The sequence below is a fragment of the Brienomyrus brachyistius genome, chromosome 8 (assembly GCF_023856365.1).
Source record: "Brienomyrus brachyistius isolate T26 chromosome 8, BBRACH_0.4, whole genome shotgun sequence".
NCBI classification, from domain to species: domain Eukaryota; kingdom Metazoa; phylum Chordata; class Actinopteri; order Osteoglossiformes; family Mormyridae; genus Brienomyrus; species Brienomyrus brachyistius.
Window position 1 is genome coordinate 19,685,313 of NC_064540.1, and position 27,947 is coordinate 19,713,259.

At 41.7% G+C, this 27,947-nt stretch overlaps 3 protein-coding genes across 7 annotated transcripts; all 3 read right to left on the reverse strand.

Moving 5' to 3' along the window:
- Nucleotides 1-150: 150 nt before the first annotated feature.
- eps8l3a (EPS8-like 3a) lies at nucleotides 151-12,881 on the reverse strand. Of its 5 annotated transcripts, none has more exons than XM_049022626.1 (21): nucleotides 12,229-12,881; nucleotides 10,875-10,964; nucleotides 10,411-10,481; nucleotides 10,221-10,280; nucleotides 9,058-9,216; nucleotides 8,779-8,928; nucleotides 8,211-8,287; nucleotides 8,014-8,109; nucleotides 7,578-7,660; nucleotides 7,337-7,440; nucleotides 7,049-7,169; nucleotides 6,597-6,670; nucleotides 5,839-5,913; nucleotides 5,350-5,495; nucleotides 3,316-3,442; nucleotides 2,745-2,776; nucleotides 2,317-2,413; nucleotides 1,882-1,998; nucleotides 1,148-1,236; nucleotides 560-692; nucleotides 151-464 (listed from the first exon to the last, which is right to left on the reverse strand). In XM_049022626.1, exons 2-21 carry the CDS (start codon nucleotides 10,894-10,896, stop codon nucleotides 462-464), a joined length of 1,836 nt encoding a protein of 611 aa, XP_048878583.1. In that variant the 5' UTR covers nucleotides 10,897-10,964; nucleotides 12,229-12,881; the 3' UTR covers nucleotides 151-461. The 5 variants fall into 5 exon arrangements, with proteins under 5 accessions (XP_048878583.1, XP_048878581.1, XP_048878582.1 ...); XM_049022624.1 differs by having other exon boundaries at nucleotides 6,597-6,667; nucleotides 10,221-10,285; XM_049022625.1 differs by having other exon boundaries at nucleotides 1,148-1,233; nucleotides 10,221-10,285.
- Nucleotides 12,882-13,226: 345 nt separating this feature from the next.
- Nucleotides 13,227-16,837, reverse strand: atp5pb (ATP synthase peripheral stalk-membrane subunit b). The gene is made up of 7 exons (XM_049022628.1): nucleotides 16,680-16,837; nucleotides 16,149-16,185; nucleotides 15,654-15,799; nucleotides 14,468-14,631; nucleotides 14,201-14,326; nucleotides 13,902-14,081; nucleotides 13,227-13,439 (listed from the first exon to the last, which is right to left on the reverse strand). Exons 1-7 carry the CDS (start codon nucleotides 16,705-16,707, stop codon nucleotides 13,362-13,364), a joined length of 759 nt encoding a protein of 252 aa, XP_048878585.1. The 5' UTR covers nucleotides 16,708-16,837; the 3' UTR covers nucleotides 13,227-13,361.
- A 2,076-nt stretch (nucleotides 16,838-18,913) lies between these two features.
- Nucleotides 18,914-26,798, reverse strand: LOC125748041 (uncharacterized). Its single transcript, XM_049023830.1, has 10 exons — nucleotides 26,441-26,798; nucleotides 25,611-25,652; nucleotides 25,313-25,360; nucleotides 24,707-24,736; nucleotides 23,440-24,144; nucleotides 23,134-23,208; nucleotides 22,817-22,891; nucleotides 22,443-22,606; nucleotides 21,478-21,814; nucleotides 18,914-20,502 (listed from the first exon to the last, which is right to left on the reverse strand). The coding sequence occupies exons 2-10, from the start codon at nucleotides 25,620-25,622 to the stop codon at nucleotides 19,807-19,809; spliced, it is 2,142 nt and encodes a 713-aa protein (XP_048879787.1). The 5' UTR covers nucleotides 25,623-25,652; nucleotides 26,441-26,798; the 3' UTR covers nucleotides 18,914-19,806.
- Between the last annotated feature and the right edge of the window lie 1,149 nt (nucleotides 26,799-27,947).

A 27,947-nucleotide genomic window follows, 5' to 3' on the forward strand; every position in this document is an offset into this window, starting at 1 on the left:
AATTGAAGTTCATTCTTTTCTTTGTAATGGAAATGCACATTTTTTCCCAATACTATACCTATTCAGTTATAGCACTAGGTTTCCAATATCATTAACATGGTGTCCAGACCTTAAAGGGAAGCTGACAGAATGTACGGAACATCTGGCACATTGTAGGTCGAGAATTTTTAATTGAAGCTTCTTCCAATTATACACTTTGTGACATTTTCCACAAAAAAACAGCCCAGGGATTTGTTCCATATCTCCACAGCACAGATCTGATCACACACGCTCAGGTTACAGACACACACACACACACAGGTTACAGTGACTCTGGAGCCAGGGCTTTTGGGAACTTGGGAACTTGCAGGCCCAAAGCCACTGGCATAACGTGTCCTCTTCCCACCATGTCAGCTGTGATAGAACCTCAATTAAAGATCTAGGTCATCCTCATGTGTCTTCCTTCCTTCTGCCCATGCTCCTCACTAGTAGGCAGTCAAGATGGCGAGAGACTAGTGAGCTCTAAGCAGTCAATACCGTATCAGCTGTACATGCATTGGATGTTGAGGCTGTCACTCACCACCAGGGCAGTCTTAACAGCCTGAAGTTGGGAGAAGACCCGCCCCCCTTCATCAGGACACATGGTCTTTAGCTCCTCCCAGGTCATCCCCAGGAGCAGGGACCCATTGAGCACACTCAGACAGCGCACCGTTCTGTAGGACGACATGTGAGGGCAGATGAGCACACAAACAAGCACAATATACAGAGTAAATGACTCTCACAATCTCACACTGCCACTTTCCCTTGGCATGTTTATGTCTACTATATTTATATATAAACACACACACACACATGCAGAGTCCACGTATTCATATCTTAGTGGGGACTCTCCATTCATTTCTATGGGCATAATCCTAATCCCAGCTATACCAACCTTAACCCCTTCCCAGCCCTAACCCTTAATCATAAGAAACCAAACAAAATACAAGCTTTCTGGAACTTTTAGTTGTTTAATTGCATTCACAGATGATTTTTGTGAGGACCTGATAAATGGTCCCCACAACATCAAAATAATAAGTTTTTATGTCCCCACAACGTAATATATACATGACCTACAGACAGACATACACAGACACACACAGACACACACACACAAATGCAGGCTCACACTGGTGAGAATCCCCTGCCTTCCAGCCAGGCCTTCACATCCTCAGGTTTGGACCTTTTGGTGAGAGCCGCAGGAGACCATGTTTCCTGCTGGAGAAGACAGGATATTAAAAGAAAATCCATGCAGGAACAGGCCGAGCTGTTTACCAGAATATTCAGATATGAACTGTACAGTACCAGTAAAATGTTTGGACACACCTACCCATAGAAAGGTTTATTTGTACTATTCTCTGCAATTTAGAATAAAGACATGAAAACTATAATATAACACATACAGATTATGGTTAGACTAGCTAGTTCAAAAGATGCTGTGGTCAAAAAATTTGGTCCTTGACCAAGACCCTTAACCCCAGTTGCCCCAGGGACTGGCTGATCCTACTGTCTCCTCTAAACTAGTTCCATGAGGTGACCCCCCTGGGATGTTCTTCCAGCTGTCCTGAAGGAGGTCCCACATGTATGCTGAGCTCTCATTGGCTGCTTTTCCTGCACTCTCTGGTCATACTCCTCCAAAACAGTCTCTATTGCGTTTAGGTCAGATGACCAGGTTATGTGATCCAACATTGTCACTCTCGTTTGCAGATGGCTTGGTGTGTCCAAACCTTTGACCGGTAATGTATATAACTATTATGCATGAATAATAAATATCTATTTGTACGAATGAACTTGTAAAATCATACGTGTTTGTCCATTGCTTTAGCTAAAGGTGCCAACTGCTAACTAACACAAGGCTCTGACCAAGGCTTCGTTCTGGACAGGTTCTGCTTCCATGTATTCCAGTAGGTTGTTGGGCACATAACCCTCCTTTTTCTTATCATTCCGTACTTTCCACCACTGCTTGGACTGGTCCAGCACCTAAGAACCAGTAGGGCAGGAAGATGGTGAATTAGGAGGATTAGGAATTATGACTTTGTAATGCTAGAAATCTTAGATCCACTGGCTAGGTCTGGTATGGTAAACACGGTGGCCCATTAGTCAGGCCTGATATGGTAAACACAGTGGTGCCTTGGTCAGGTCTGATATGGTAAATAGGGTGGTCCATTAGTCAGGCCTGATATGGTAAATAGGGTGGTCCATTAGTCAGGCCTGATATGGTAAATAGGGTGGTCCATTAGTCAGGTCTGACATAGCAAACACTCTGGCCTTTTGCTCAGCCCTCCCTTCCCAGCTTACCTGTAACACATCGCCCTTCAAGACACTCAACTCCTGGTCATTTCTGCCCGTGAAGTCATACATTGCACGCATGTATTGGGAAGATCCCTCAGCAGCACTGCCCCGAGCCCCCCCCCCCCCCCCCCACACACAGACACACAGAAACAGACACACAAACACACACAGAAACAGACACACAAACATACTTCAGCTTAAGCAACAGTCATGTTCCTACACAGATATCAGAAAGTTCATCCTTTAGAATTAGTGATAAACCAAAGACACGACAGTCCTGCCATAATTAAGAAAAATATTACTTTAATAGTTTTCCAGACTCCACTGAGATCGGGTCAGGGTTCTATGGCTTTGAATGACGGAGAAATATTCATGTCATTCATTTCATTGCTGGATTAGCACAGGCGGAGGGTTTAGAAATAAGGGTCAGATACCTGATTGGTGCTGAGCTACGGAAGCCGGCGTTCTGTCAGAGAAATAAAATAAGAAGGAACAGACTTGGGTCAGTAATTAAGCACTTGGCTGCATGAGTTGACATGTATTTTTTTATGGCATATTATTGATTTATTTTGGCCAATTTTACTGTAGAAATCTTCTGCCACCTTTATATTGGTGCTTAATTTATTGGGGATGAGCCAAGATCTACAGGTCTACAAGGTATAATAGATTTCTGGAGTTCAGAATCGAAGGTCACTCGTCAAGTTACTTTATACTGGCTTTTTAAATCCATGCAATGTCACAAATGCCAGCATTGTTATTTTCACCGTGGAATGCAGGCCTGGGCTTATGCTACCTTACAGCACTCAAAGAGCAATAAAATGTTCTCATCTTTTAGATTTATACATGCAGTTGGCCAAAGGCCTCAGCCTCAGCTCACACTGTTCAACTCACTGTTCAAGTTAATATCAGAAGGAGCCTGGAAGTTCAGCAAAGCACCATTAATACCATCCACTAGAGCCCATTTCCCATGTATGACCGCTGCTGGCTTTTTTCTTTTTCTTTTACCTGTTGTTGGCCGGGTCCTTTCTTTAGGGGCGTGGCCTGGCTCTCATTGACTACTGATGGAGGCTGCCAACCATCAGTAAACTCTGGGGTGTAAGGAGGGGCCGTATCCTCATCTGGCCACGCAGAGCTGCAAGCACACAGATGACACCCACCTGGTTACATGGAGCCACGCCCCCTGAGTTAAGCCCCGCCCCCATGGCACGCCACTAACACTTGAGGGATAGAACCTGATGAAAACAGACCATACCACTTTCAGCATGGGGGAGCACTCACTGTGTGTATTCTGATTGTGAAATGCCTGAGGGGTGTGCTTGAGTTGGATTAAATTAATTTCACTGCTTTCGCACAATTGATATATTTCTATGGAGAAAATACCCTCACTGACTAATAACAGATTAATAACTGACCAATGCAAAAACCGCCTGGGGAAGGGAGTTTGCTCAGGCCTACAGTCCCCAAAAGAACTGGACTAAAGCAACATGGATTCTTGGCTTTAGAATAAGCTGTTTATGGAATAAAACTTAGTGTCTGCCTGTGCTGTTCTTCTTATTTATTGTTTTTAACTCTTCACTGTACATTCACCGGCCACTTTATTAGGCACACCTGTCCAACTGCTCGTTGACGCAAATTACTGATCAGCCAATCACATGGTGGCAACTCAATGCATTTAGGCATGTTGACATGGTCAACATGAACCTCTACAGTTCAAACTGAGCTTCAGAATGGGGAAGAAAGGTGATTTAAGTGACTTTGAACGTGGCATGGTTGCCTTGTTGAATGTCAGAGGAGAATGGCCAGAGTGGTTTGAGCTGATAGAAAGGCAACAGTAACTCAAATAACCACTCATTACAACCAAGGTATGCAGAAGAGCATCTCCGAACGCACGACACGTCGAACCTTGAGGCAGATGGGCTACAGACTACAGACGACCACACCAGGTGCCACTCCTGTCAGCAAAGAACAGGAAACTGAGGCTACAATTCGCACAGGCTCACCGAAATTGGACAATAGAAGATTGGAAAAATGTTGCCTGGTCTGATGAGTCTCGATTTCTGCTGCGACATTCGGATGGTAGGGTCAGAATTTGGAGTCAACAACATGAAAGCATGGATCCATCCTGCCTTGTATCAACGGTTCAGGCTGGTGGTGGTGGTGTAATGGTGTAGGGGACACTTTGGGCCCCTTAGTACTAATTGATCATCGTTGCAATGCCACAGCCTACCTGAGTATTGTTGCTGACCCTTTATGACCACAGCGTACCGATCTTCTGATGGCTACTTCCAGCAGGATAATGCACCATGTCATAAAGCTTAAATCATCTCAGACTGGTTTCTTGAACATGACAATGAGTTCACTGTACTGAAATGGCCTCCACAGTCACCAGATCTCAATCCAATAGATCACCTTTGGGATGTGGTGGAACGGGAGATTCGCATCATGGATGTGCAGCCGACAAATTTGCATCAACTGCGTGATGCTATCATGTCAATATGGAGCAATATCTCTGAGGAATGTTTCCAGTACCTTGTTGAATCTGTGCCACGAAGGATTAAGGCAGTTCTGAGGGCAAAAGGGGGTCCAACCCGGTACTAGCAAGGTGTACATAATAAAGTGGCTGGTGAGTGTATGTGTCTGATGTTATGGGTCAAATAATAATTTCAATGTACTTGGTACATGTGACAGTAAAACTTTTCCACTGCTGAATCCTTTAAATAAAAGCTTTGATAGAAACCATTGACGATAACTGCATAGCTCACAATTGGATGACTGGAAACTTGCAATCTTTTCTTTAAGGTCTAGTTCCTACTGTATACTCCAGCAATAAAACAGATAAGGCAATGATAATACAGATAATTCTGCAGCCTTCTGGCAGAACAAAAAGATAACATCAGTTTGGCAATGGTGATGACTCTGATAAATGTTATGAATCAGACGGGAGTCTGATACTCCTGATCTCTGGAGTTCACAGTTTACATGAGGTATGACATCACCAGAAATCTTCAACCAATCGGGTGGCAGGGCGGGACTTCCCACCTGGGAATGTTCCAGGCATCCCCCAGGGACTGCCAAAGCTGGTCCTCCTCAGCAGTGGCCTCCTCGCTGAGGAGCCGGATGGTCTGCTCGGTGAGCAGAGGAGCTACAATAGTGGGTGGCACCTCTGAGGGGTAGTGTGGCACTATCTGTGGGGTGAGGAAAGAGGCAGGATCTTGGGGCACCTGAGCTCAGGATGGCCATGACTGTGTAGATTACATCAGGAAATTACTACAATGTCATTAACTTGCTATTTCCGGTATCCAATCAGATAGAGATAATCATAATTATTGCAGACATGCAGTTAAATGTCCTCACAACCTCATTTCAATGGGTATCCAATTCAGTGCATGGGTACTGGGTTACTCTGTCATTATGTCTGGTATCCAGTTCCCTATGTTTGCATTACCAAGATCTCTGTAAAGCAAGACGTCAGGCCAGGACAAACCTTGATGAATACATGTAAGTGCAAGAAAAGAAGCAGAGACTCACAAAGCTCAGGATGGAGAAGAGAGAGTGGACGAAGTCCTGAGCACTGGGGTTTTGGATCAGCCCATTCAGCTTCCCCTGTCACGAGAGAACAGAGACAGAAGACTGCTCAGGAAATCAGAAAACAGAGAGCAAAATCAGCCAAAATCAAGTGTCCGCAGGAGAGCTTTCAAGCCACAGGGTTTCTCGTAGAACCTGCTGAGATCGACATTTTTTTATCAGGGGACACAGGTATTGCAGGAAAATCATCTAGACTGAGAAGGCAGGTGACGTGTGCAACGATTCTGTAACCACGGGTGGTGACCTAGATTTGGGGAAGTTATCGGCAAGTTCTGACTGGGTCGCAAAGCAGGGTTGGAAATGTAAGCGTTTTAAAACCAGCAAGCTCCTATGCTGATCCACTGTCAGATTTCCCTCCCCCAATCCTAGGATTAACCTATATAAACAGGACTTGGGCCTGCAAATGCTTATCGCAAAGCGAACGAACACTCAACCAATCCAAGAAGCCAAACCACAGATGCTTAATTTAAAATTCACTGGCACGTCCAAACAGATTTGTGCAATAGGCATAGATTAGTGTAAATTGCAGAGTGCAATGGGTGCTTGATCATAGCGTTAATTTAAACCTATACTTGATATAGGGTTGGGACTGAGCTGGGATGGTAAAAATTAGGTCACAGCGCAAAAACATTGAGCACTACAGTTCTAGCAGTGACTCAGTTTAGAGCTATCGTAAGTTATCAGATAAAGAACCGACTTACCAAGAGGTTGAATCCGAATTTGACCTTATGTAGACAGGATATATATTCTTCCTGTGGAGGTATTCCTTTGACTGCTGATTAAGTCACAGGAGGTCCAACACAAGACAGAAGAACAGACACACAACAACAAACAACTTTTCACATGTCTCTGTTTCATAGAAGCTTGAAAATAAAACGCTTTAGTGAACTGCAGGCCTAGTTATTTAAAGTGGTTTATTACAAGAGCTCATTGCTCCTCTTCTTTTTCAAAGGTTTTAGTCGCATGGCAAATTAACAAAGATTTCTGTAAATGTAAACAGGTTAAGGATGGACCCCAGCCTCGGTCACCAAGGACAGGCTCCAGGCCCCCCGCAACCCTGACCAGGCAAAGTGGCTAGAAGATGGATGGATGCATGGATGGGCCATGTCAGGTTTTTGTTATGGTAATAAATCAGAGGATAATTCTGAATCACCTTTGCTTTTCTTCTTCTTCTTCATCATATTTTTCATGTTGTTTTTCGCGACCTTTGGAAGAACTGCTGCCAGCCGACCCATGAAGATCTCCAGGTCACCCAGCAGATGGTTGAGGATGTCCTTCAGCACATCATAAGAGGAGAGAGATGGGGAGACACATCTTTACAACACTATTCCCCCATGACCCCCCCCCCCCACACACACACACACACACACACACTTTGTTTAGGAGATGGCCTGTTTGATGCGCATCCTGATGTAGTCATGTGACAGATAAAGAGACTGACCACGTTCCGCTCGGTTTCTGTGTATCTGACTGGCAGGGGGGGCTCCCGTTCTGCTGGCTGGGGCTGAGCATAGCTTGTTGTGGCAGGGGGTGTGTAACTGTTCTCTGGTTGGCATAAGGAGAGACACCATTTGCCTGTGCACCACCAAACTCAACAAACAACTTTCTCTTCATAAAGGGTAACAGCACCGCACATACTGAAATGCTTAACTTAGCAACTGAGATTCCAAATCATTGTTCACCATAATCTGGCTGGTGCCATTGTGGTAGAGGATGTCTTATGTCCTGGAAACTTTCTGAATCTTTCTGTCTGTTTGGAGACCAACTGTTGAACAAGTTCAAGGAGGAAACACAGAAAACTGATGTCAGCATTCAATTAGGAACAGAACAGTTTGTAGAATTAAAAAACAAGTCACATTAACCACTGCACTGCACTGGAAGGAATGAAGAAAAGCACTGAATGTTACTCACTGGAATAGCAAGAGCCAGTAATTATGGTTTATAACTCTTTAATACCAGTGGACAGACTTGTAGAGGGACACTAACAAATTAACCTCATCATTTCACACAGTTTCAACATGTATGGTTGCATACATTCCAGTTTGGCAGTTCTGGGTGTTAAGATCGTCATTGAACTGGAAGTGAGGTGCAGGAGAATTGAAGAACCAATCAGATTACCTTGGGTCACATGTATGCACTCCGCTGAAAGTGATTGGATGTTCCATTAATTTGTCAGTCATTGTGGATTTAGGTACAGGAGATTCTGGACGGTCACTGCAAACAGAACGAACATTTATTAATGCATTATGGCGTGAATATATGAGATCCCACATCCTACTGTTATACCGGTCTTCCCTTACTTATTGGGAATGTACCTCATGCTGTTCTGGAGTTCCTTGCTTGCCCACCACTGCTTGATGACCCGCTCTAAGTCAATCCGGACGTAATCTGCCTGTGAAGTTAAAATGCACCAAAATAAAATATGTCCCTGCAATTGTATGCAGTGCGACCTCAAACTATAAGGTTATAATATATTGGGCTTAACTTCACATGTCAAATTTTTATATAAATTAGGGATAATGCATTACTTGAGGGGCACAAGTAATATACAAACATATAATATAAGTAATATATAAGAATTTATTTAAGTAATAAACAAATATTACAAATATAGTAATGGCATGAAATGCACAAACCACTATGATTAATGATGAATGAACAATGTGATCAGTACATACAAGGTCATAACAACAAGAAGCCATATAAGGATAAACAGTCTTCCTATAGCCTATTATTCATCTTTAGTTTTTGTTTAATCTTATTTCATCTCATCGGCTGGACTAGAGTAACTGCTTTGATTTTTCAGGCTGCTTTCTTAAAAAGCCCAACTAACAACCTGCAATAGTAACTCAAAGCCACATGAAGCCGTTACATCCTTCTTACCCCAGTTTCTTCACATTGGAACAGGAAGACAGTGGGCGCCCCCTGGTGGCTTGTTTGCACTACAACCAGCAGCAGAGAGCTGTAGACACAGCGGCCCAACACAGCCATTGTGTCTGTAATGGTGCCCAGAGCCAAAGACTCAAGTATTTCCTTCACCCAGAGAACAACAGGAAGCAAATGACAGGAAGTTGGCAAATAGGAGACAATAATGGAGGCCAGTTGACAACTCAATTTGAATCACAACAGATCGGTTGCTCCCCTCACTGGGGCTTGGCCCACCTTAGTCTCTATATCGATCATCTGCAGGCTGTTATCATGGATAACCAACGTCATCTCTTGCCCCCAGACCTGGCCCTTGGCATTCATCATCTGCAGACGGGTCACGCAGTCATCCAGAGTGCATACCTCCCTGCCATCCAGCTCGCATATAAGCAGGTGCTGATGGAAGAAGGAGAGGGCAGAGACGAATTTACAGTGGACAAAGCTTAAACACAGCTATGGCACAGCAGAAACTGTCCGTTATATCATACATCTTTAGAAACATGGTAAACTATACAATTTACAGTCTAACAAATGTATTAGCGAAGGATACTAACAGTTAAGTCTCATACTTATTTTAGGTTGGAATGACTAGAATGCAAATAGACTTCATCTTCACCTGACCTCCACCCTACGCTAAAATAATGGCAGTGAGCGTGTCTTACCTCCTTCCTACGCTGGAGTAATGGCAGTGAGCGTGTCTTACCTCCACCCTACGCTGGAGTAATGGCAGTGAGCGTGTCTTACCGCCACCCTATGCTGGAGTAATGGCAGTGAGTGTGTATTACCTCCACCCTACGCTAGAATAATGGCAGTGAGTGTCCCTTACCGCCACTCTACGCTGGAATAATGGCAGTGAGCGTGCCTTACCTCCACCCTACGCTGGAATAATGGCAGTGAGCGTGTCTTACCTCCACCCTACGCTAGAATAATGGCAGTGAGTGTCCCTTACCGCCACTCTACGCTGGAATAATGGCAGTGAGCGTGCCTTACCTCCACCCTATGCTGGAGTAATGGCAGTGAGTGTGTATTACCTCCACCCTACGCTGGAGTAATGGCAATGAGTGTGCCTTACCTCCACCCTTCACTGGAGTAATGGCAGTGAGCGTGTCTTACCTCCACCCTACGCTGGAGTAATGGCAGTGAGCGTGTCTTACCGCCACCCTATGCTGGAGTAATGGCAGTGAGTGTGTATTACCTCCACCCTACGCTAGAATAATGGCAGTGAGTGTCCCTTGCCGCCACTCTACGCTGGAATAATGGCAGTGAGCGTGCCTTACCTCCACCCTACGCCGGAATAATGGCAGTGAACGTGTCTTACCTCTACTCTACGCTGGAATAATGGCAATGAGCGTGTCTTACCTCCACCCTTCACTGGAGTAATGGCAGTGAGTGTGTCTTACCTCCACTCGATGCTGAAACTGGCCTGGCTGCCTCTGTATGAACTCCCCAAACTCCTTCCTCTGTCCTAAACAGAAGGACAATGGCCGTGTTGTCCGGTCACAGCACGGTTAGGGACCAATCAAGGTCAGAACTCAAGGCCCTGGTATAAGCAGTACTCATTGTTATGGGGTGCCTAGGGCTGGTACTCACTATAGATGAATTTGCCACTGGGCCGGGTGAAGATGGAATTCTGTGAAGATGGCTCCCCCAGGGGAATTTTGCTGAAACAAAGATACTCCAGAGGTCAGCAGTTGAAGAGGAGACAGAGGAAAGTCCCTTTGTGAGAATAAAGAAGCGTATAAAACAACACTAGTAAGTATCAGAGCATATGGGAGAGATTGTGTTAGACTGAATACATATGAATATATAAGACTCTCAAAGTATATAGCAGAGCATATGGGAAGGGATATAGCAGTGTGTAAGACTGCATGACACAATGTAATGCAGTGGATGTAGGAATATTTATATATAATTGGACAGTATATGGGGGGGGGCATATTAAACTCTTATTGTGAAATTTCCTGACCATTGGATAAGACGTTGTTGTACAGTATATAGAATATAGAATAAGGTCTCTCTGATTCCCCCTAAACCTGCCACCGCATTAGACACACCTGTCCTGCAGCAAGGCATCATTGAATCTCGGCTCGTCGTGACGGAATTCGTCCCAGTACATCCTGGCTTCCTGGCCGTCTTCCACGTACCTTACAGACACCACAAAACAAAACATGCTACATGTCATTAAACCCTCTGACATGCATTTCCTGTGTCCCACCATGGTAGAATAGCATACAGGAACACCTATAAACCACTTCATTTGTCATGGCACCTAACATCACACAGAACTGATTATAGGTCCTAGAATTCTGAGAGCAGGAGGGACATTTGGCCAGCCTTGGGGCGGGTTTTCCAGGCCGAACGTCGCCCCAAATCACTCATCTGAAGTTTCTTCCTTCGGTAAGAAGGTTCATCTGTCCACAAAATTAATCCTTCTGATGTATAAGCAGTTTCACCAGGCTCACAGAATGCACACTTCCTGTACTAAAACGTATCAGGTGTTGAATTTGCCTTATTTTATTTTTAATTGTTAGCTTAAGTTATGGAATCTAAAGGGGCAGTACTGTTGTTGTTTAATGTAATCCAGCACGCAGGGGACCCAGTCGAGGTGGAAAACAGCTGACAAGTTAGCTGAAGGAGAACTTTAGTCACCACAACCGTGGTTAATAATCCATTCGGTTTTATATGCTCTATTATATTACCCAATACCACGCATGGTAAAAACAAAGAGTAACTCATTTCCGTTACAGACTCAACCTGTAGACACTGCCAGTGCTGCCCTGGCACACTGCCAACTCATGCAGAACATCTGCATTCACCCACAAGTTTGTAATTATAACCCAAACTTTAGCTCTTCATTTAACACATACAAATTGAATGTGGTATGTAAAAGTCAAAGGCATTCGCAAGGTCAAACTGAAAAATACTAAATGATAGCTTCTCCCTCCTCACCTGATGTATCAACAGAGCATGTAGACAATACTGATACTGTGAGCACTGTTACCTAGGCAACCCCTAAAAGCTTCATACTCTAAAGGACTGGAGAATTGGCATTTGTCCATGTAGCAGGGGATTTTTCTTTCATGTAAATGTAACAATTCCTCAATTCCCTCCCAACTGCTGTTCCTATATTATGGATATATGATGACATGTGATTTAAAAAAAAAATCACTCACTTTCACTTTTAGGTCGTTTCTAAATAATTATAACCAAGTAACCAAGCTCTGTTACATCACATTTTGATCTCAGGTAACTAAAATATATACATTCCTGTAATCCTCAAAATAGTTAACTAGACTCAAGGAAAATACGCATATGAACAAGTTCCAGATGCACTTTAACATTTATTATAAAAATAAATAGCCGATTCAACACGTAGACATGTTCTCCTGTGGACAGGGAGCTACTTACCTAAGCTCACCGCTCGGCGTGTTTTGTCCTCAAAGCCAAGCTCTGTCGTCCCACGCTCATCCCAAGGCGCATAACAGACTCGAAGAGCAAAGGTGGATCACCAACTTCCTGCTTTGGCATACTTGGGTAAAGTCCATTGCTGATTTTATAGGTAGGCCTGACACTATCCCAGCATGCAACAGGACACTCTGGGCCCATTGCCTCATAGTTCACATTCTGGAAGCCGAGAGAATTTTTTATTTTTTTTACTTTTAAGGCTGGGCACTTAAACAATTAGGCCTGGCTTTAGATAGATTAAACCACAGCATACTAAGCATAAAGAAACCTTAGTAATAATTTGCGCTTCAATAGTATTCCATTTGGTGTCATCAAGAAGGAATTACATAATAACGAACCCTAAACAGGACAGCTACAGCTAGACATACAAACTAACCAGGGCAGTTTACCATAGCATGAATTACAGACAGTATACCATAAACAGCGCAACACAAGATTACGCATCTATCTGCATCATGCTGGGCTTGTGTCTAACCTAAGGGGGGATTAGCGGCTTTATGCTGGGTGGGGAAAAAAATTTCTGCAGAGGAAAATTGAGTTTTCTTTTACTGTGCTGGACAGATAAGATCAACCAGATACTAGGAAGACACTCATCGGAGTACACAGCCCTGATCCTGGAGTGCCGGCATCCAGCGGGTTTTCCGTCCTACCTGGTCTCTGATGAACCACACCTGACCTCAGGTGACTCATCAGGTAGGACAGAAAACTCCTACCACTGACGTGCACAAATGAACAAGCAATATCAGTTTAATAAGTTTATTACATGACAGGAAACCTGCAGACTTGTTCTGTAAAGATAATGTGCCCTTTCTATCTCTCCTTCTGTTACATTCTATAAAGGCATCAGCAGAAATGTCAGCATTTCTTTATGGTGTTTGAGGCAAACACGCAGATTATCGGTATGCAGTCCAGAACAGAATGACCACCGTATGGAGCACAAACACATAAGAGAATATTTTATTTAAACCAACAAAACGACACTCAAACCTCAATCAGAGTTGACCTGGGATCAGGAGGAAAGAGTTTATTTATAAGAGTGGCAGCAGCCATGATGTCATGGGAGGTGGTAGGTGACATTACAGAGAAGCCTTCGCTTGTGTGTTCTTGGCCAAAACCTTCAGATCTGCGATGCACTTTGCGATGCTCTCCTTTTCCTGCAGGACAAAACAAGCGAGATATCAGCTAAAACCGGTCATTTTCACCCTTACTCTGATTATTAATTTTGACTTCAACGTTATACCAGTTGATTACTTAATGTTATACTCATTATACCGGTTGATCTCTGTAATGGAATTTAGCTATAAAATATTTTAGAACTTAAAATCAGAGAAATGAGTTGACCAAACTTGCCCTAAACTGAAAAACAATAGGCGAGCGAAGCTGACAAACATGACAATTAAACAAAAAAATGCCATAGCTTTGGCTAGGTCATTGAGATATAAATCTTGCATTGTGTACCTCAATGACAATAAAACCTATGAATCTTGCATCTATGGTTTTCAAAAACATTTTTGTACACACCGCTGTCCTCTGGTGGCCTAACAAGAAAAGAGCAAGTTTCTCCCACAAAGATGTGTCAATCACACCCGTGTTGAGGCAAGACCTAAAGGAGGCACCTGCTGAGGCGTAATGCTCTTCACCACGTTCTTCTCCACCCAGTCCACCATGTGCTCACGCTCCAGGCGCTGGTGCAGGTTCTGCAGCTGGATCTGGTAGTCCAGCCTCTTCTTGACCTCATTGGTCACCATGTGCATTCGCTCCCTGTAGTTGGTCTCCAGCAGCATGGCCACGTTGTTCTGCGAGCAAGAAAGTCAAAGCCACCATCGGTCACAGAACCACAGCGATTGTTCCAAATCGTTCACCCAGCTGATCATTCTTGTCGTAGATCTGCTGCCCTCTTCCTCATGTCCCTCACCCGCTTTGCGTCAAACAGCATATTCCTCCCCTCCACTCTCCACTGCTCCTTCTTCTCGTCGTCGATGGCTTGGGTCAGGCTCTTGATGGCCACATCTTTCACCTCCTGCACCTTGGCTGCTTTTTCCTGGAAGCACAGAGCAAGAGGTCAAAGGTCAGAGTCTTTCATAATACGTCAGAGGACAAGACCTACAGGACAGACTCGGTGACTGCTCTATGCTGTGAACTCCCTGCACACCATCCATTCGAGGGCAACCAGACAGCTTACATCGTTCAGCTTGTCGGCAAACGCAGCGATGTCCGGACCAAACTTCTTGACGGCATAGATGAGGACGGCACCGACAGAGAGGGCGGCGAAGGTCTCGTGGTTGACGATGTAGATCTCCTTGGACAGCATGTAAAGCGTCAGGCCGGTGCCCAACACATACGGTCCTGGGGAAGGGGGTTCAGGGAATAAGAGGGCAGCTTGCCAGGGCTAAACCAACTGTGCCATCAAACCCTGGTCTACTACCTACAATACTATATATTTTTCATTCATTAGTGTATTTGGCACACACTTTCATTCCCACAGCCCATGCATGTTCATATAAACGAGACAAACAGTGTGACCATAATATTGTAGCAAAAGAGAAAAGCAGAACTTTTATGCTATAAAAGGGAATTTAAACTGCAGAAAGTGCTTGAGTAACATAAGTACAGAACTGGACCAATGCTACATACTAAGTATTATGCACTGAATGATTTAGAAAAAAGAAAAAATGTTGCACACTCTGTAGCCCTTTCTGCACACAGTTAGGTTGGTTCTCTATGTAAGGTTGTTTTTGTTTTTATTTTAATGTACATATAATGTTTTTTTTTTCAAATCAGTCAAATAATCTTGCAGTCAAAACTGTACTTGACGCCTTTCATTCTATACAGTCAAACAAACGCACTGCGAAATCAAAATCAGACAGTTTAAAAAACACAAACCTATCTAACAGACGTGAAGGGTGTCAAAAATAATGGCCTTCAATACTACTGATACTACAGCAGCTATAATCAAGAAATTATGGCTGTCAGTTACACTGGAATTGTCTGACACAGACACACAAACTGTGTGTGGGCAGTGGTGGCTTGATGGTTAGGGAAGCGCACTCGTAATTGAAAGATTGCAGGTTCAAATCCCCGACCAGCAAGGCACCACTGAGGTACCCTGAGCAAAGTACCACCCCGGGGGCTGAATTAGCTGCCCCCTGCCATGTCACATTGTCACATATGGGTTTAATGCAGAGGACACATTGCGTTGTTGTGCACTGTCATTGTTGACTGGTGTGTCAACGACAACTAAATTCTAAATAACTGAACAGGAGAGCGTAAATTTAATAGTCCTGGGGATTATTCGCTGCACACAACAAGTGTGTAACATGAACGAGATTTAAGCTGAACTAAAGCCAGGCTCAGTAAGCGCTACTGACCTGTGACCCCCGTCTTGGGGTACAGAAACTGGAAAAACTCCTCGGGGATGATACCATGCCGGACCTTCCCCGACTTCTCAGGCAGAGGCGGCACGGGGGCTTGGGTCTGGGGGGACGTGTGGAGGCAGCGGCCGGCCTGGACCAAGCTGCGGAGGGATAGAATGACGACCAGAAAAAAATATCTTCAGAACAACCAGCCTGCACTGCAAACCCATGTCAATCAGCCACTTAGGCTAACAGCAGTAACAGAACAAGATGTGCATATACTAAATTTATTTCTAACACAACATGCTGATAGCAATAGAGTATTCTATAGATCTGAGAGCAATCTGACGGGTATGGACATGCAACATCCTTTACTTTTCACTGCCTTCTCTATGCTGACAGTTGCCTACAAGCACATCTAAATTGTATCTGAACCCATCAAAATACAATTCTTGCATGAGATTCTGGGTCAGTAGGGACGGACGTTCACAGAGGTCAACTGATACTTACCCTGCCCCGAGAGACCCGCTGCTTTTCAGGGCAGATGCTGTAAGAAAAAGAAGACAAGAAACATCAATTCCACCGCTTCTTGAAGACCCTCCGTACTGGCTGCCTTATAATGCCGAAGCAGCGCCAGGCAGAAGAGGCGTATTATTCAACAGACCCTAGCAGATCGCTACACCTCGAATTTAAAACGTGCAACAGGCCAGATCTCATCTGTATTATGCAGTTCAATACCTTAGGAGTAAACGGACCTGGAACACTAATACTAATAACTGAATGCTAACGGTTAAATTTGCAAGACTATAGGCGCCACTGTCAGGACCCAACATTCCCTCTCATCTTTAACTTACGTGCGATACATGTAACATTAGATAGATATAAACCATATATAACACTTTTCGTCCTGGAAGTATGAATGCCGGTAGGTTTACGTTTCCTCAAGGCCTGTCAGTTTACCCTTCAGCGATACTCCAGTACAGTGGAAACTATAAAAAAATATGCTCCACAGGCCACCCCGGTACTCGCTACTGGGCTTACCTGGAAGAAAAACCAGTCTAGATAACATGTCTAGTGCTAAAGCGGCCACCGCAGATACAAATGCCGAGCTCCTACTAATCCTTCGCCGTGTCCTTCTGCAGCGGGCACCAGCGACGGGATGGCGGAGAAACCTCGCTCTGTAATATCGCGAGACCCGCGTTCTCCGTACGGGAGAATATAACTCGGACTGGTGTGTTGCTGCCCCCTGCAGTAGTGGAGGGATGTTGCAAGAGCCCTGTTTTTTTTTTTTTTTTTTTTTAAAGTTAAGAAAAATGAATAACACAAACGGAGATACGCTATGAATGAATAATTGTATTCATCTCCTGGAAAAGCCATCCCCTTCTAAACTGTACACTGGCTACAGACAAGGCATACAAGATTGTGAAACGCTGTTACTTATTTCACCTATATTTGTTAAAAGAAAAGTAATCATAAAACATGTGATAAATCATGTTTGCCTCATTTTTTTTGCCCAGCAGTGTAGATTAAGTTACAAAAGAGAAATTTTGATCTTGGGAGAAAATAATTGGAATCTTATATGAAGAAAACAAAGAGAAAATAAATCATAATTTATTTAAATTTGTACTATCACATATCCATAAACGAGTGAGACAGAGAGTAGGCCTGTAGTACTTGGAGTTAGGAATGTACTCAATAGCCCAATACTGATATGACCTTCTGGACATCAGTACAGATCCCTAATCTACAGGGCTGCGCAGATCCATTTAAATTTATTTATCATCTAAAGTGACATGTTCAAGCGGCATCCAGCATCCCAGGATCAGTTAAGGTAGAGGGCCTCATTCCACAGGATTCAAACCCACAACCTCTGAAATACAGACAAAGAGCTCTCCTCTGCTGAGACACACACCACCCCATGTACATTTATTGTAATGCAATATGCTGAAACAGAAAATATGAGATCGAAATTAATGAAATAAATGATGTGTTTATTTGTTAAATATACAATGACAGTGCAATAAAACAATTCCATAGATTCATACTTCTCACAAGCTATTTATGCAAAGAAACTGATTTAGAGGCAAACTGCATATGACTCAGGCATTAAAAGATCTGTTAGGTTAGCCTTAGTTACAGAGCTATATTATTCACTCTAAACAGGAAAATATTAAGCATGCATAAAATCCTCAGATGAGCAAAAAACAAGAACCATTTCATTTCCATTATTTCAATTTGAGGATTTCTTTACTTGGGGCGGCATGGTGGTGCAGTGGTTAGCACTGTTACCTCACATCTCTGGGACCCGGGTTCGAGTCGCCGCCTGGGTTACATGTGTGTGGAGTTTGCATGTTCTCCCCATGTCGTCGTGGGGTTTCCTCCATGTTCTCTGGTTTCCCCCCACAGTCCAAAGACATGCTGAGGCTAATTGGAGTTGCTAAATTACCCATAGGTGTGCTTGTGTGAGTGAATGGTGTGTGAGTTTGCCTTGTGATGGGCTGGCCCCCCATCCTGGGTTGTTCCCTGCCTTGTGCCCATTGCTTCCAGGATAGGCTGGATGGATGGATTTCTTTACTTTAACTATTATTCTATAAGATTACAGTTTTTTACAATCGCTATGACAGTTTTTCCAATACATTTAACAAGTTCCCTAAACTCTTAACGCACCAATACACCTAAAACACACAACTGGCAAAACGGTTAATTTCATGCTCAAAATCACACATTGTAAACTAAACCCCAAAACTAATTTTCAAAATACAATAATAAACCGGGGCGGCATGGTGGTGCAGTGGTTAGCACTGTTGCCTCACACCCCTGGGACCCAGGTTCGAGTCTCCGCCTGGGTCACATGTGTGTGGAGTTTGCATGTTCTCCCCATGTCGTCATAGGGTTTCCTCCGGTTTCCCCCCACAGTCCAAAAACATGCTGAGGCTAATTGGACTTGCTAAAATTGCCCGTAGGAATGCCTGTGAGAGTGGATGGTGTGTGAGTGTGCCCTGCAATGGGCTGGCCCCCCATCCTGGGTTGTTCCCAGCCTCGTGCCCATTGCTTCTGGGATAGGCTCCGGACCCCCCGTGACCCAGTAGGATAAGCGGTTTGGAAAATGGATGGATGGACAATAATAAACCACCACAGTACACTATGTCTAGCAAAACACTGCAAACATGTTTTACAATCAAATAATTATTGAAAACACTAACACATGTTCTCTTCCAACAGGAACATCTAGTCAATCATTACACACTGACAAAAAACACTATCATCAGCTGAAATTACAGAAACTGCATTATTTTATGTGTCAGGTCTGCCCTTATATTTGAAGCCTTTCTACATTTTTGTTTTGTTGCGTTTAGTAAATGCATGCATTTTGTTTCCTTTGCTGCAGAAATTCAATACAAAAAAATTAATGACCATCTCAGAGTAGCTTTATAAAATGTACAGTTTATGTAAAAAAATACAGACACAGAACTGCTGCAGTACAGACTTCTATTTGCATTCTAACTCCTCTCCCTCTACCTTGCCCCACTCCTCTCAATTGTCCTGGTACTCGTCTTCTTCTCCCTCATGCAGGCATTCTTTCTTTCTTTCTTTTTCTTTCTGTTGCTCTATATTGTTCTTTTTCCACACAAGATCAGCCCAAAGAGTCCTCTGATCATGTGATTGGAAAAACGTCAACACCTGAGTGTGGTTCCTAGATGGGAATCAGCTGTGATTTTCATAACTACAATAAGCTGTTTCTAATTGGCAATGGAATAAAATACAACAGAAGTTCAAGCATTTTAAATTGGTGTTAACTGTATGCATTTTGTATCATAGCAACAAGAAATGTGTTAATTGTATAGCCTACAAAAACGGATGTTGTGCTAACTGTGTTAAGAGTTTAGGAAACTTGTTAAATGTATTGCAAAAACTGTCATAGCAATTGTAAAAAACTGTAATATAGTGAGAAAATATGAACATGACAAAGTCAAATGAATATACTAAAAAGTCAGAAAGTTTGAGATACAACAATCTAATTTAACTGAATAATTCCATAGTAACTGGCAGTTCAGGTAGGAGAGGTTTCTCAGTTATTAGGTCTGTTCGATCAGGGATTCTCCGCATTAAAAGGAGAAGAGCACCCAGATTAAAAAATAATCCCTTCATGACTGTCCCATTATAGTAATCATTTTTCATAGTGCACAGGTAAACCTTTTATACAGGCAATAACAATATACCTTGAGCTTTCCTGTTGACGATAATCGCAATGGGGGTAGACTGCATTTTGATTTTTAATTGTACAGATGACCACTTGAAAGTGTTTTATGCTTTTTGTTAAAATTTTACCATCTTCACAATAATCCTCCCCTCCTTTATCACAGACATCTTTAATTGAGTTTTTGGAATCAGTGATAATAAAGGTGTTTATCACTTTGCATTTGTTTGGTTTTTCACCTATAATTTTTCTTTCAGTCATCAGTTTATTGCAGATATTGACTTTTTTATCTCGCGAATAATGCTGTCTCAAAAACTTCTGGTACTTCTCATTAATTTCCTGGCTATTAAGCTCCAAATCTGGTTGATCACAGGACTGGGTTTTGGATGTCTTGTTTCCCTGGTTGGTGGAAAGTTTGTTCAGCTGCTTGGTGGAAAGTTTGTTTAGCTGGTTGGTGGAAAGTTTGTTTAGCTGGTTGGTGGAAAGTTTGTTTAGCTGCTTGGTGGAAAGTTTGTTTAGCTGCTTGGTGGTGCTTAAGGTGTCCATCACTCCTTTCTCTACCATCTGAGACTGCTGACCTTCTTGGTTGCCAAACATCAGTTGAGACTTGGGAATCCAATATACTACAAAAATAATAAAGGAAAAGAGCAAAACCTTCCATCGTGCCTGCAATAATAAAAAAAAAGTTGCCTTTCAGATAATCATAAAATCAAACAGGGGCAATGTGCAAACCAAATATGTGGGTAAGCACCACTTCAGATTTCACATATGCAGATATTAATGTTCTTTTCATTTTATGTGTCTGTTGTCCAGCAAATGACAACCTTCTTATGCTTGCGGTAGTACAGTTACTTGGCTTGCAATTGTAAACTGCTAATGACAACTAACTTTGTTTACTGCCAGTCCTGAATGTCATGATGTGAAAACTCATTGATGATGTGTAGAGTTATCAATAGAAAATGGGAATGATGAGGGATGGGGAGGGGATTAAGAAATGTGATCTGACAGAGGAAGCTCACTCATTGGCCAGATTAGCCTGGCTGCAATTTAAAAAATGTGTTATTCACAGTCAACATAGGCATACTATTGGTGCCCATCTAAACTGATTGGTACAATGACCACTGAAGTCAAACACCCTGTTGATGTATCCTAGGCAACAGAAAGCTTAAACTTTATGAATAATGAGCCTTTCCTGGAATCAGTGTTTATTGTACAGCAAAGACTGAGAGCTGAATTTAAAAAGGGCTTATTGGGGAAAGGAGAAGATCCACTTTTTAACTGCATGTAACATTATCATCTCACCTCTGCAAAGTCCATGAAGATCACAGGTTATATAAGCAAAATACAAACAAAATAAAAGAATAATATGCTGGGATTTACTGATTAATGAATAATCCTCATATGAAAAACAAACCTTAAAAGATCTGCATTATACTTATCAGCCGGCACACAGATGGCAATGGAATTTGTGACCAGAATGTTTATCATCGTTCCTTTATATTACAGCACCACTCATAGTTTAAGATGTAACAATATAAATCTGGATTTTTTTCCCTCAGTAGGTGGCAGCATATTTAAGCCCCAGCCAGTGTGACGGTTGTTAGACTGAACACTTTGCTCTCATATTTACATTCTTTTTACCTGACAGCTTCCCGTTTTTGGCCTCTTTCCTTTAGCCTCCTTTTTCTTCTTTTCTTCAACTTCTTTTTTCCGTTGTTCTTCAGCTTCTTTTTTCCGCTGTTCTTCAGCTTCTTTTTTCCGTTGTTCTTCAGCTTCTTTTTTCCGCTGTTCTTCAGCTTCTTTTTTCCGTTGTTCTTCAGCTTCTTTTTTCCGCTGTTCTTCAGCTTCTTTTTTCCGTTGTTCTTCAGCTTCTTTTTTCCGCTGTTCTTCAGCTTCTTTTTTCCGCTGTTCTTCAGCTTCTTTCTTCTTTTCTTCAGCTTCTTTTTTCCACTTCCCTTCAAGATCTTCAATAATTTTTCTGCAGAGATTCATGTAAACATATATTATGAAATATGCAGAGATGTTTGACTTCTGGGGCAATTTCATGCTCATATTTTAGTTTCTGATAAAAACTGTAATTTATCGAAATGAACAGAAGTCTTGGCAAAAATATTAATATGAATTTTATAATTGTTATTGTTATTTTTTGTAAAATCTAAATTAACCCAGCACCAAAGATCATAAATAAAATATTAATTAAGAATTCATAACAAAATTTCAGTTTGGTACAGTCGTGCAGCTACTGCGTAAATAAATGTGACTATCACAACAAGTACCTTGTGGATACAGTGTGCACTAATGATAACAAATGAGTGTCATAAACGAAAGTGCAAAAGATCCTAAACCGATTCTCTGTTTTGCATCTCCTGACGCTGTTATGCTACTTCTGTTATAAGCATATTAGTCTTAAAGACATTGTGTTTACGACATTGAAACTAAACGTTTTATGAAAGCATACCTACAAACTAGCCTATTACTGCCAGATAACCACCAAAAAATTATACATCACCAGTCAAAGCAACTTTTTCAAATAATGCCCTGCAACCCTGTATGTGACAAGCAGCTGGAATATAAATGGATGGATAGACTTTGGGAATGATGTTTACCGAAGGGAGTCCAACATGCTCCTTATTTCCCGAACATTTTCACGGATTGTCTTTGCCGTGTCTCTCAGCTGTGCACTTGCTTCAGTAGGCTTGTCTTTTGCCAGATCCAGTGACACATCTACTAGTTCAACCAAACTAATGGCGAGACCTATTCCGCATGAAATCTACAGGGAAAACATGTAAGCAAAATGATTAGATTATGGCTCAATACTGTTTTTTGCCAGCATTTCTTTTCTCCTGAAAGGACCGACTGTATCTGATGAGAGCATGATGGTTAATGGATGCCATAATATTAACTTTTTGTCTATAATGACAGCGGCTCATCAGTGTGAATATATACAGTAATGATGGTAATGTGATTATAAATTTCTCACCTTCACTGCAGTCCGAGCCGCCGTTTTGGTCACCTCACGAGTCAATACTTTGGAACCTTGTTTTATCACGTTATTCTGCCAATGAAAAAAACAGCTGCAAATCTAGATATGTACTTTTAATGGAACATTTTTTACAAGCAATTTTTTTTAATCTGCAAGGACTGATTGCCTCTTAATTTCTTTATTTATACACAATAATACTTGTGGCCTGAGGTGATTATGGGACAGCCAGCAACTTCTGCTGGCCAAACGGGGACATGACAAAGGTGGATCATGACAGCATATATAATGATGGTATGTGATCGTAACTTTCTCACCTTCACTGCAGTCTGAGTTGCCTTCATGGTTACCTCACGAATCACCATTTCTGAAGCTTTTTTCTTGGCCTTCTTCTGTTAAAAAGCTTTAATTGATTACATGCCAATCCAGATTCATATTTTTTCATGGAACTTGGACCAATCACTGATCCTTGTAGCACCCTGCCAGCCCTGGTCCCATCTCTGACAATATATTTCAGCTTATCTATGAGAACATGCCATAATATTAACTTTTTGTCTTATAATAACAGCAGCCCATCAGTGTGTACCTCAATATTTAACTATGGTAATGAGATTGTAACTCACCTTCACAAAAGTACACGCAGTAACTCCAATGATCCCAGTAGTCAACAAGCCTTTATAGATCATATTTTTTAATGGGACCTGTATTTCACCATTCATGCCTTCCAGGAATTTAAACAAAGGATTTGGCATCTTGCGGTCAGCAAGGGCTCTTATGATCCACTGAGAATGACAATCAAACTCTAAAAAGGAACGATTGTGATGTGCCACAGCGGCAAAAAAATGGTACAAAACAACCATCTTGTCAGCAGACAGATCAGACGTATTCCTCCCCGTCAGCATTTCCTCCAGCTCCTCCAGTGTGACTCCAGTTCTTCCTATTTCGTTCACCATCTCCACCAGTGATGCCTTCATTTCTGAAGCTACCTTTTCAGCTTTGTTTAAGATCGTTGTTTGTTTTTTAAAGCGATCGCTCGATTTCAGCCCTTCAATGTAAGAGGCAATCAACGTAGTAACAGTTCCTGCACTCCCAGCCACTGAGGCAACCAGGAGAGGAGCAGCTAATCCACCAGTAAAGATGGTGGCTATCAGGCAACCAGCAGATACTGCTGTGGCTATAGAGCATCCAACAACTTTGGCAACATTGACATTCCTTCTTATTTCATCCAAATCCTTTGCTATTTCATCCAGTTCTCCAGCACATTGCTCTTGACTTTTGAGCCAATATCGCACATTTTCAAAGAGTGAATGTGCAGCAGCTATGGAGCTCTAGACAGAGACAGAAGAGAAAGACCAAGAGGAAGGCAAATCATTCTGACAAATTGGTACCAACAATGTGAGAATGTCTGCATCATAATTAAACTCAACTGCACATTTGAATTCTATACAACCAATACATTAAACAGGAACTTAAAGCTCGTGTGTGTATCTTTGCCCAGAAAAGTCAATTTTTTGCCAAATATCTTACCAAAGCGCCATTTACCTGTCTATTACTATGTCTTTGAACCTACATCAACCCACAATCCAGTACTAAATTATTTCAGACTAATTGCAGTTAGGTAATACAGAGAAATATTCCAGCCTATGTTAAACAAAAAACAACGTAAGCACTGGAAATGTATCTGTTTATTCTTAATAAAAAACTTAATAGGGTTAATAATGATTTCTTTGTAACATTAATAATGAATAAATACTTTATCCTGATCTAAATAATAAAGTCATCCTGAAAACCACACACATAGTAAATGATTTGCTAGATAAAAATAGGGTCCAGGATGGACTTTGCCTTGTTCCGTGTGCAAAATAATCCATGAATAAAGAAAGTGCTTACCTCGGATATGAACTGTACAGGTGCAAAAGCCTGGCATCAGATTCAGGGAAGGAAATTAACATAGGAAATGTCATGCTATACAGTATATACATTAAATAAACACCGTGGACCATTACTGAATAAGAAATATGTGTTTTAAGTAAATAATGTCAAACCATTTTTAATTGGCTAAAGCTAATGAACACTGGGGTTTGCCCTCTGGAGGTGTTGTTGGCTTAAAACACCAGTGAAAATGGTGCCCAGCTGACGACACTAAGAAAGTTTTAAGGGCCCTGACTGCACGGCTCTGATAAGTAAGAGGTGGACTTGTGAAGGCGTGATGACTTGCCACACACCTCATGTTCGGTGCAAGAACTTTCCCTGCCAACGGGATGGTAGTGAAGAATTCAACATATTGCATAGAGTTGTGTTATGTTGTATGCAAATTATGTAAAAAGATTCTTAATTGGCTAAAACTATTCAAACACTGTCCACAGTTGGCTAGGGCTGTAAATTAACATTGTACATGATTGGCCAAAACCTCTGTGTAACAGGTCTCCAACCCAAAATGTTTGCATCAATAGACCTACTGATCTCACAAAAACTGAGAGATGAAAAAATACATACTTTTGTACTTGTACTTTGTACTTGTAGGTATTCTTTATGCATTTCCTCCTATAATCCAAAGAAAATGAGTATTGTTTACGTAACGGAGCAAATCTCTGGTTACACCCCAAATGTGTGCTCATCTGCCGACATCCTTTAATAGAACTTGTTAGAATTCACCATATGTTGAGATTTCAGACCCTGGCCCAAACGCCCGATCAGCAATACGATCTCTTCTCCAGTACAAAAGTGATGTAAATAATTTGACATGATGCCGGCCACTTACAAAATCAGTCACTGGTTTCCCTTTATACAGTACCTGTGTTCTCATTTCGTTTAAGTTTCTTCTACGTGTTACTTCCTATAATCCAAAGAAATTAAGTTTATTATGGGCAGCAAATATATGATTGAGTATTATCTTCCCATTGATCACCATTATGATCTAACAGTTACTTTAGACAGTAACAAAGTCATTATTAGAAAGGCTGTGAATAGAGATCAAGAAGTGATCAAGTCAGTATGATTTGAAATACAAAATTGATTCCGTTGGTAAAATACAGTGATCTAACATCAAACAGTGAATGTTCACTCTTGTAGACGACAATACTCCTTGCTGCTATTTTTCGAGCTTAATTCTTAACATCTATGCTGTTTTTTCAGTCCTGCCACGGTACAGCCTCAGTCTTTAATACTAATAATCAGCTGACCCCTTAATTCCTGTAACCCCTTTAGCTTTAAAGAACAGTGTTAGATCACCGTTCAATGCCTATGTCTATATACATACGATCAATCAATCAAATCAATTTAAAAATGTAACTGAACTAGCAAAGCTAAAAGTTACTTTCGCTTCCACCTTCATCCAAAATAAAGAAAATCAAATTTTCCTGTTTGGTAACTTTCACTTTCTTCAAATTGATGTTAAATAGAGGATTTTACCAGGAGCAATCACTTGTGTTTATGCTTTAGGTTTAAAATGTTTTGCTGAAAATAATGACAAAAACTTCAAGAACCAACACTTTCTTTGCTATTTCGCATATAAAGATTCGTCATTAGCTTAGACTAGTCAAATACTATACACAGTCTAGTACGACTATAAATGAGCATCTAAATTATTCGCACGAACTTCGGTATTAATAATAACCAGCTTACCCCGTTGTTCCCTTTAACTCAGCTTTTAACAAGCGTTGGGATCGCCGATCAGACGCCTGTGTATTTGTATGTATCTTTATGTCGTTTATATCAAATCGAATCGAATTCTAAAATGTAACTGAGCTAGCAGCGCTAGAATTTAATTTCACTTTCGCTCTCATCAAAAAGAAATAGAATCGCATAACATTCACTTGGTACCCCATTAGTACCAGCAGCACTTTTGAACTTTTATGCATTTTTAGGCATAAAATGTTTTCCACGTAATAATAACAAAAAACGTCAAGAAGCAACAATTTGTTTGCACAGTAGAGACTATTTGGCGTAAAAAGGTTCTTTGTTGGCTTAGATTAGTCAAATACTGCCCACAGTTAGGTAGGACTATAAATTAACATGTCGATTATTGGCTAGAACTTCTGTGTTAAAGGTCCCCAACTCAACATGTTTGTATGAGCATACAGTGTATATATATATATATATATATATATATATATATATATATATATATATATATATATATATATATATATATAAAATCAACATCACTGGAGTCGTGACATCACTGGAGTTGATGTCTCTTATTTCTTCAGATTGAAAGGACCGACCCTAGACATCACCACTCCAGGTTAGCATCTCCTACTCCATGATATATTATCATGTGTTCATTTCCGGTTTCCCTGTAGATAATTATATATCCTTTTTGTTGTTAAAGAGAATATCACTCCAGGTTTCAGCCAGTCTGCTTGTACAGCTTTTTAGCGTTATGTACAGATCCACTCACACAATTTAATTTATTATGGTCCCTCTTTTAAATAACAGGAGGCAATTCTTTATAAATAGGAACGGAAGTTCCACATTTATTTACAGTGCACTGCCAGTGACAACCAGCAGCCGTACAGACGAGGGAAGTTGGCAGTTTACATGACATCCGCACTTGGGCTTGGACGCTTTCGAAAACACAGTCAGGCTTAGTTGCATCGCATCAATGCGTTGCTTATGCTGCAGTCACCTAAACACAATACACACACTGTCGCAGCTGCAGCCATCAATGCCCCGATGCCAGAAGGAGCTGGATCTGAAGAAAGACCCTCATACTTAGAAGGTTTCCGTGACGATCTCTCTCACAAGTGGAGGTCAGAAAATGGCCGGCTCACACTTTCTGCAGGAGCGTCGCCACCTCACAAGAGGCATTCCGCTAATGTCTCTCACCATGTGATATTTACAGATAATTCTTGCTATGGGAATCCTAGGCGTGATGTAGCAGCAAGTGTGTCTTACGTGTATCCTGTGAGAAAAGGGCTCCACGCTTATCACCATGACAAATAAATGTAAAAATTCGGCTGTGTAGATAAACAAGTAAATTCACTAGCATATCTCTCATCCTATTACCACTGCATGCTCTTTACCGATTAACAAGGGCCCTGATTTATTTAAATTCACTAGCATATTTTTCATTCTATTATTACTGTGTACTATTTCATAATTCATTTATGATTTATGCTCACTCATT

Bases quoted from the DNA above. Each gene is read 5' to 3' on its own strand.
- eps8l3a (XM_049022622.1), bottom strand. From the start codon at position 10,936: ATGTACTGGGACGAATTCCGTCACGACGAGCCGAGATTCAATGATGCC. The intron at 10,482-10,874 runs GTGTGTCTAATG...TCTTTGTTTCAG, and splicing joins GATGCCTTGCTGCAGGACAG to CAAAATTCCCCTGGGGGAGC. The intron at 2,777-3,315 runs GTAAAAGAAAAA...TTTCTCTGACAG, and splicing joins AAGGACCCGGCCAACAACAG to AACGCCGGCTTCCGTAGCTC.
- atp5pb (XM_049022628.1), bottom strand. From the start codon at position 16,707: ATGTTATCTAGACTGGTTTTTCTTCCAG. The intron at 16,186-16,679 runs GTAAGCCCAGTA...TTTTTCTTACAG, and splicing joins TAGACTGGTTTTTCTTCCAG to CATCTGCCCTGAAAAGCAGC. The intron at 14,632-15,653 runs GTCAGTAGCGCT...CCCCTTCCCCAG, and splicing joins CCCCAAGACGGGGGTCACAG to GACCGTATGTGTTGGGCACC.
- LOC125748041 (XM_049023830.1), bottom strand. The intron at 23,209-23,439 runs GTGAGTTACAAT...GCTTTTTAACAG, and splicing joins CTGCGTGTACTTTTGTGAAG to AAGAAGGCCAAGAAAAAAGC. The intron at 22,607-22,816 runs GTGAGAAATTTA...TTTTCCCTGTAG, and splicing joins CGGCTCGGACTGCAGTGAAG to ATTTCATGCGGAATAGGTCT.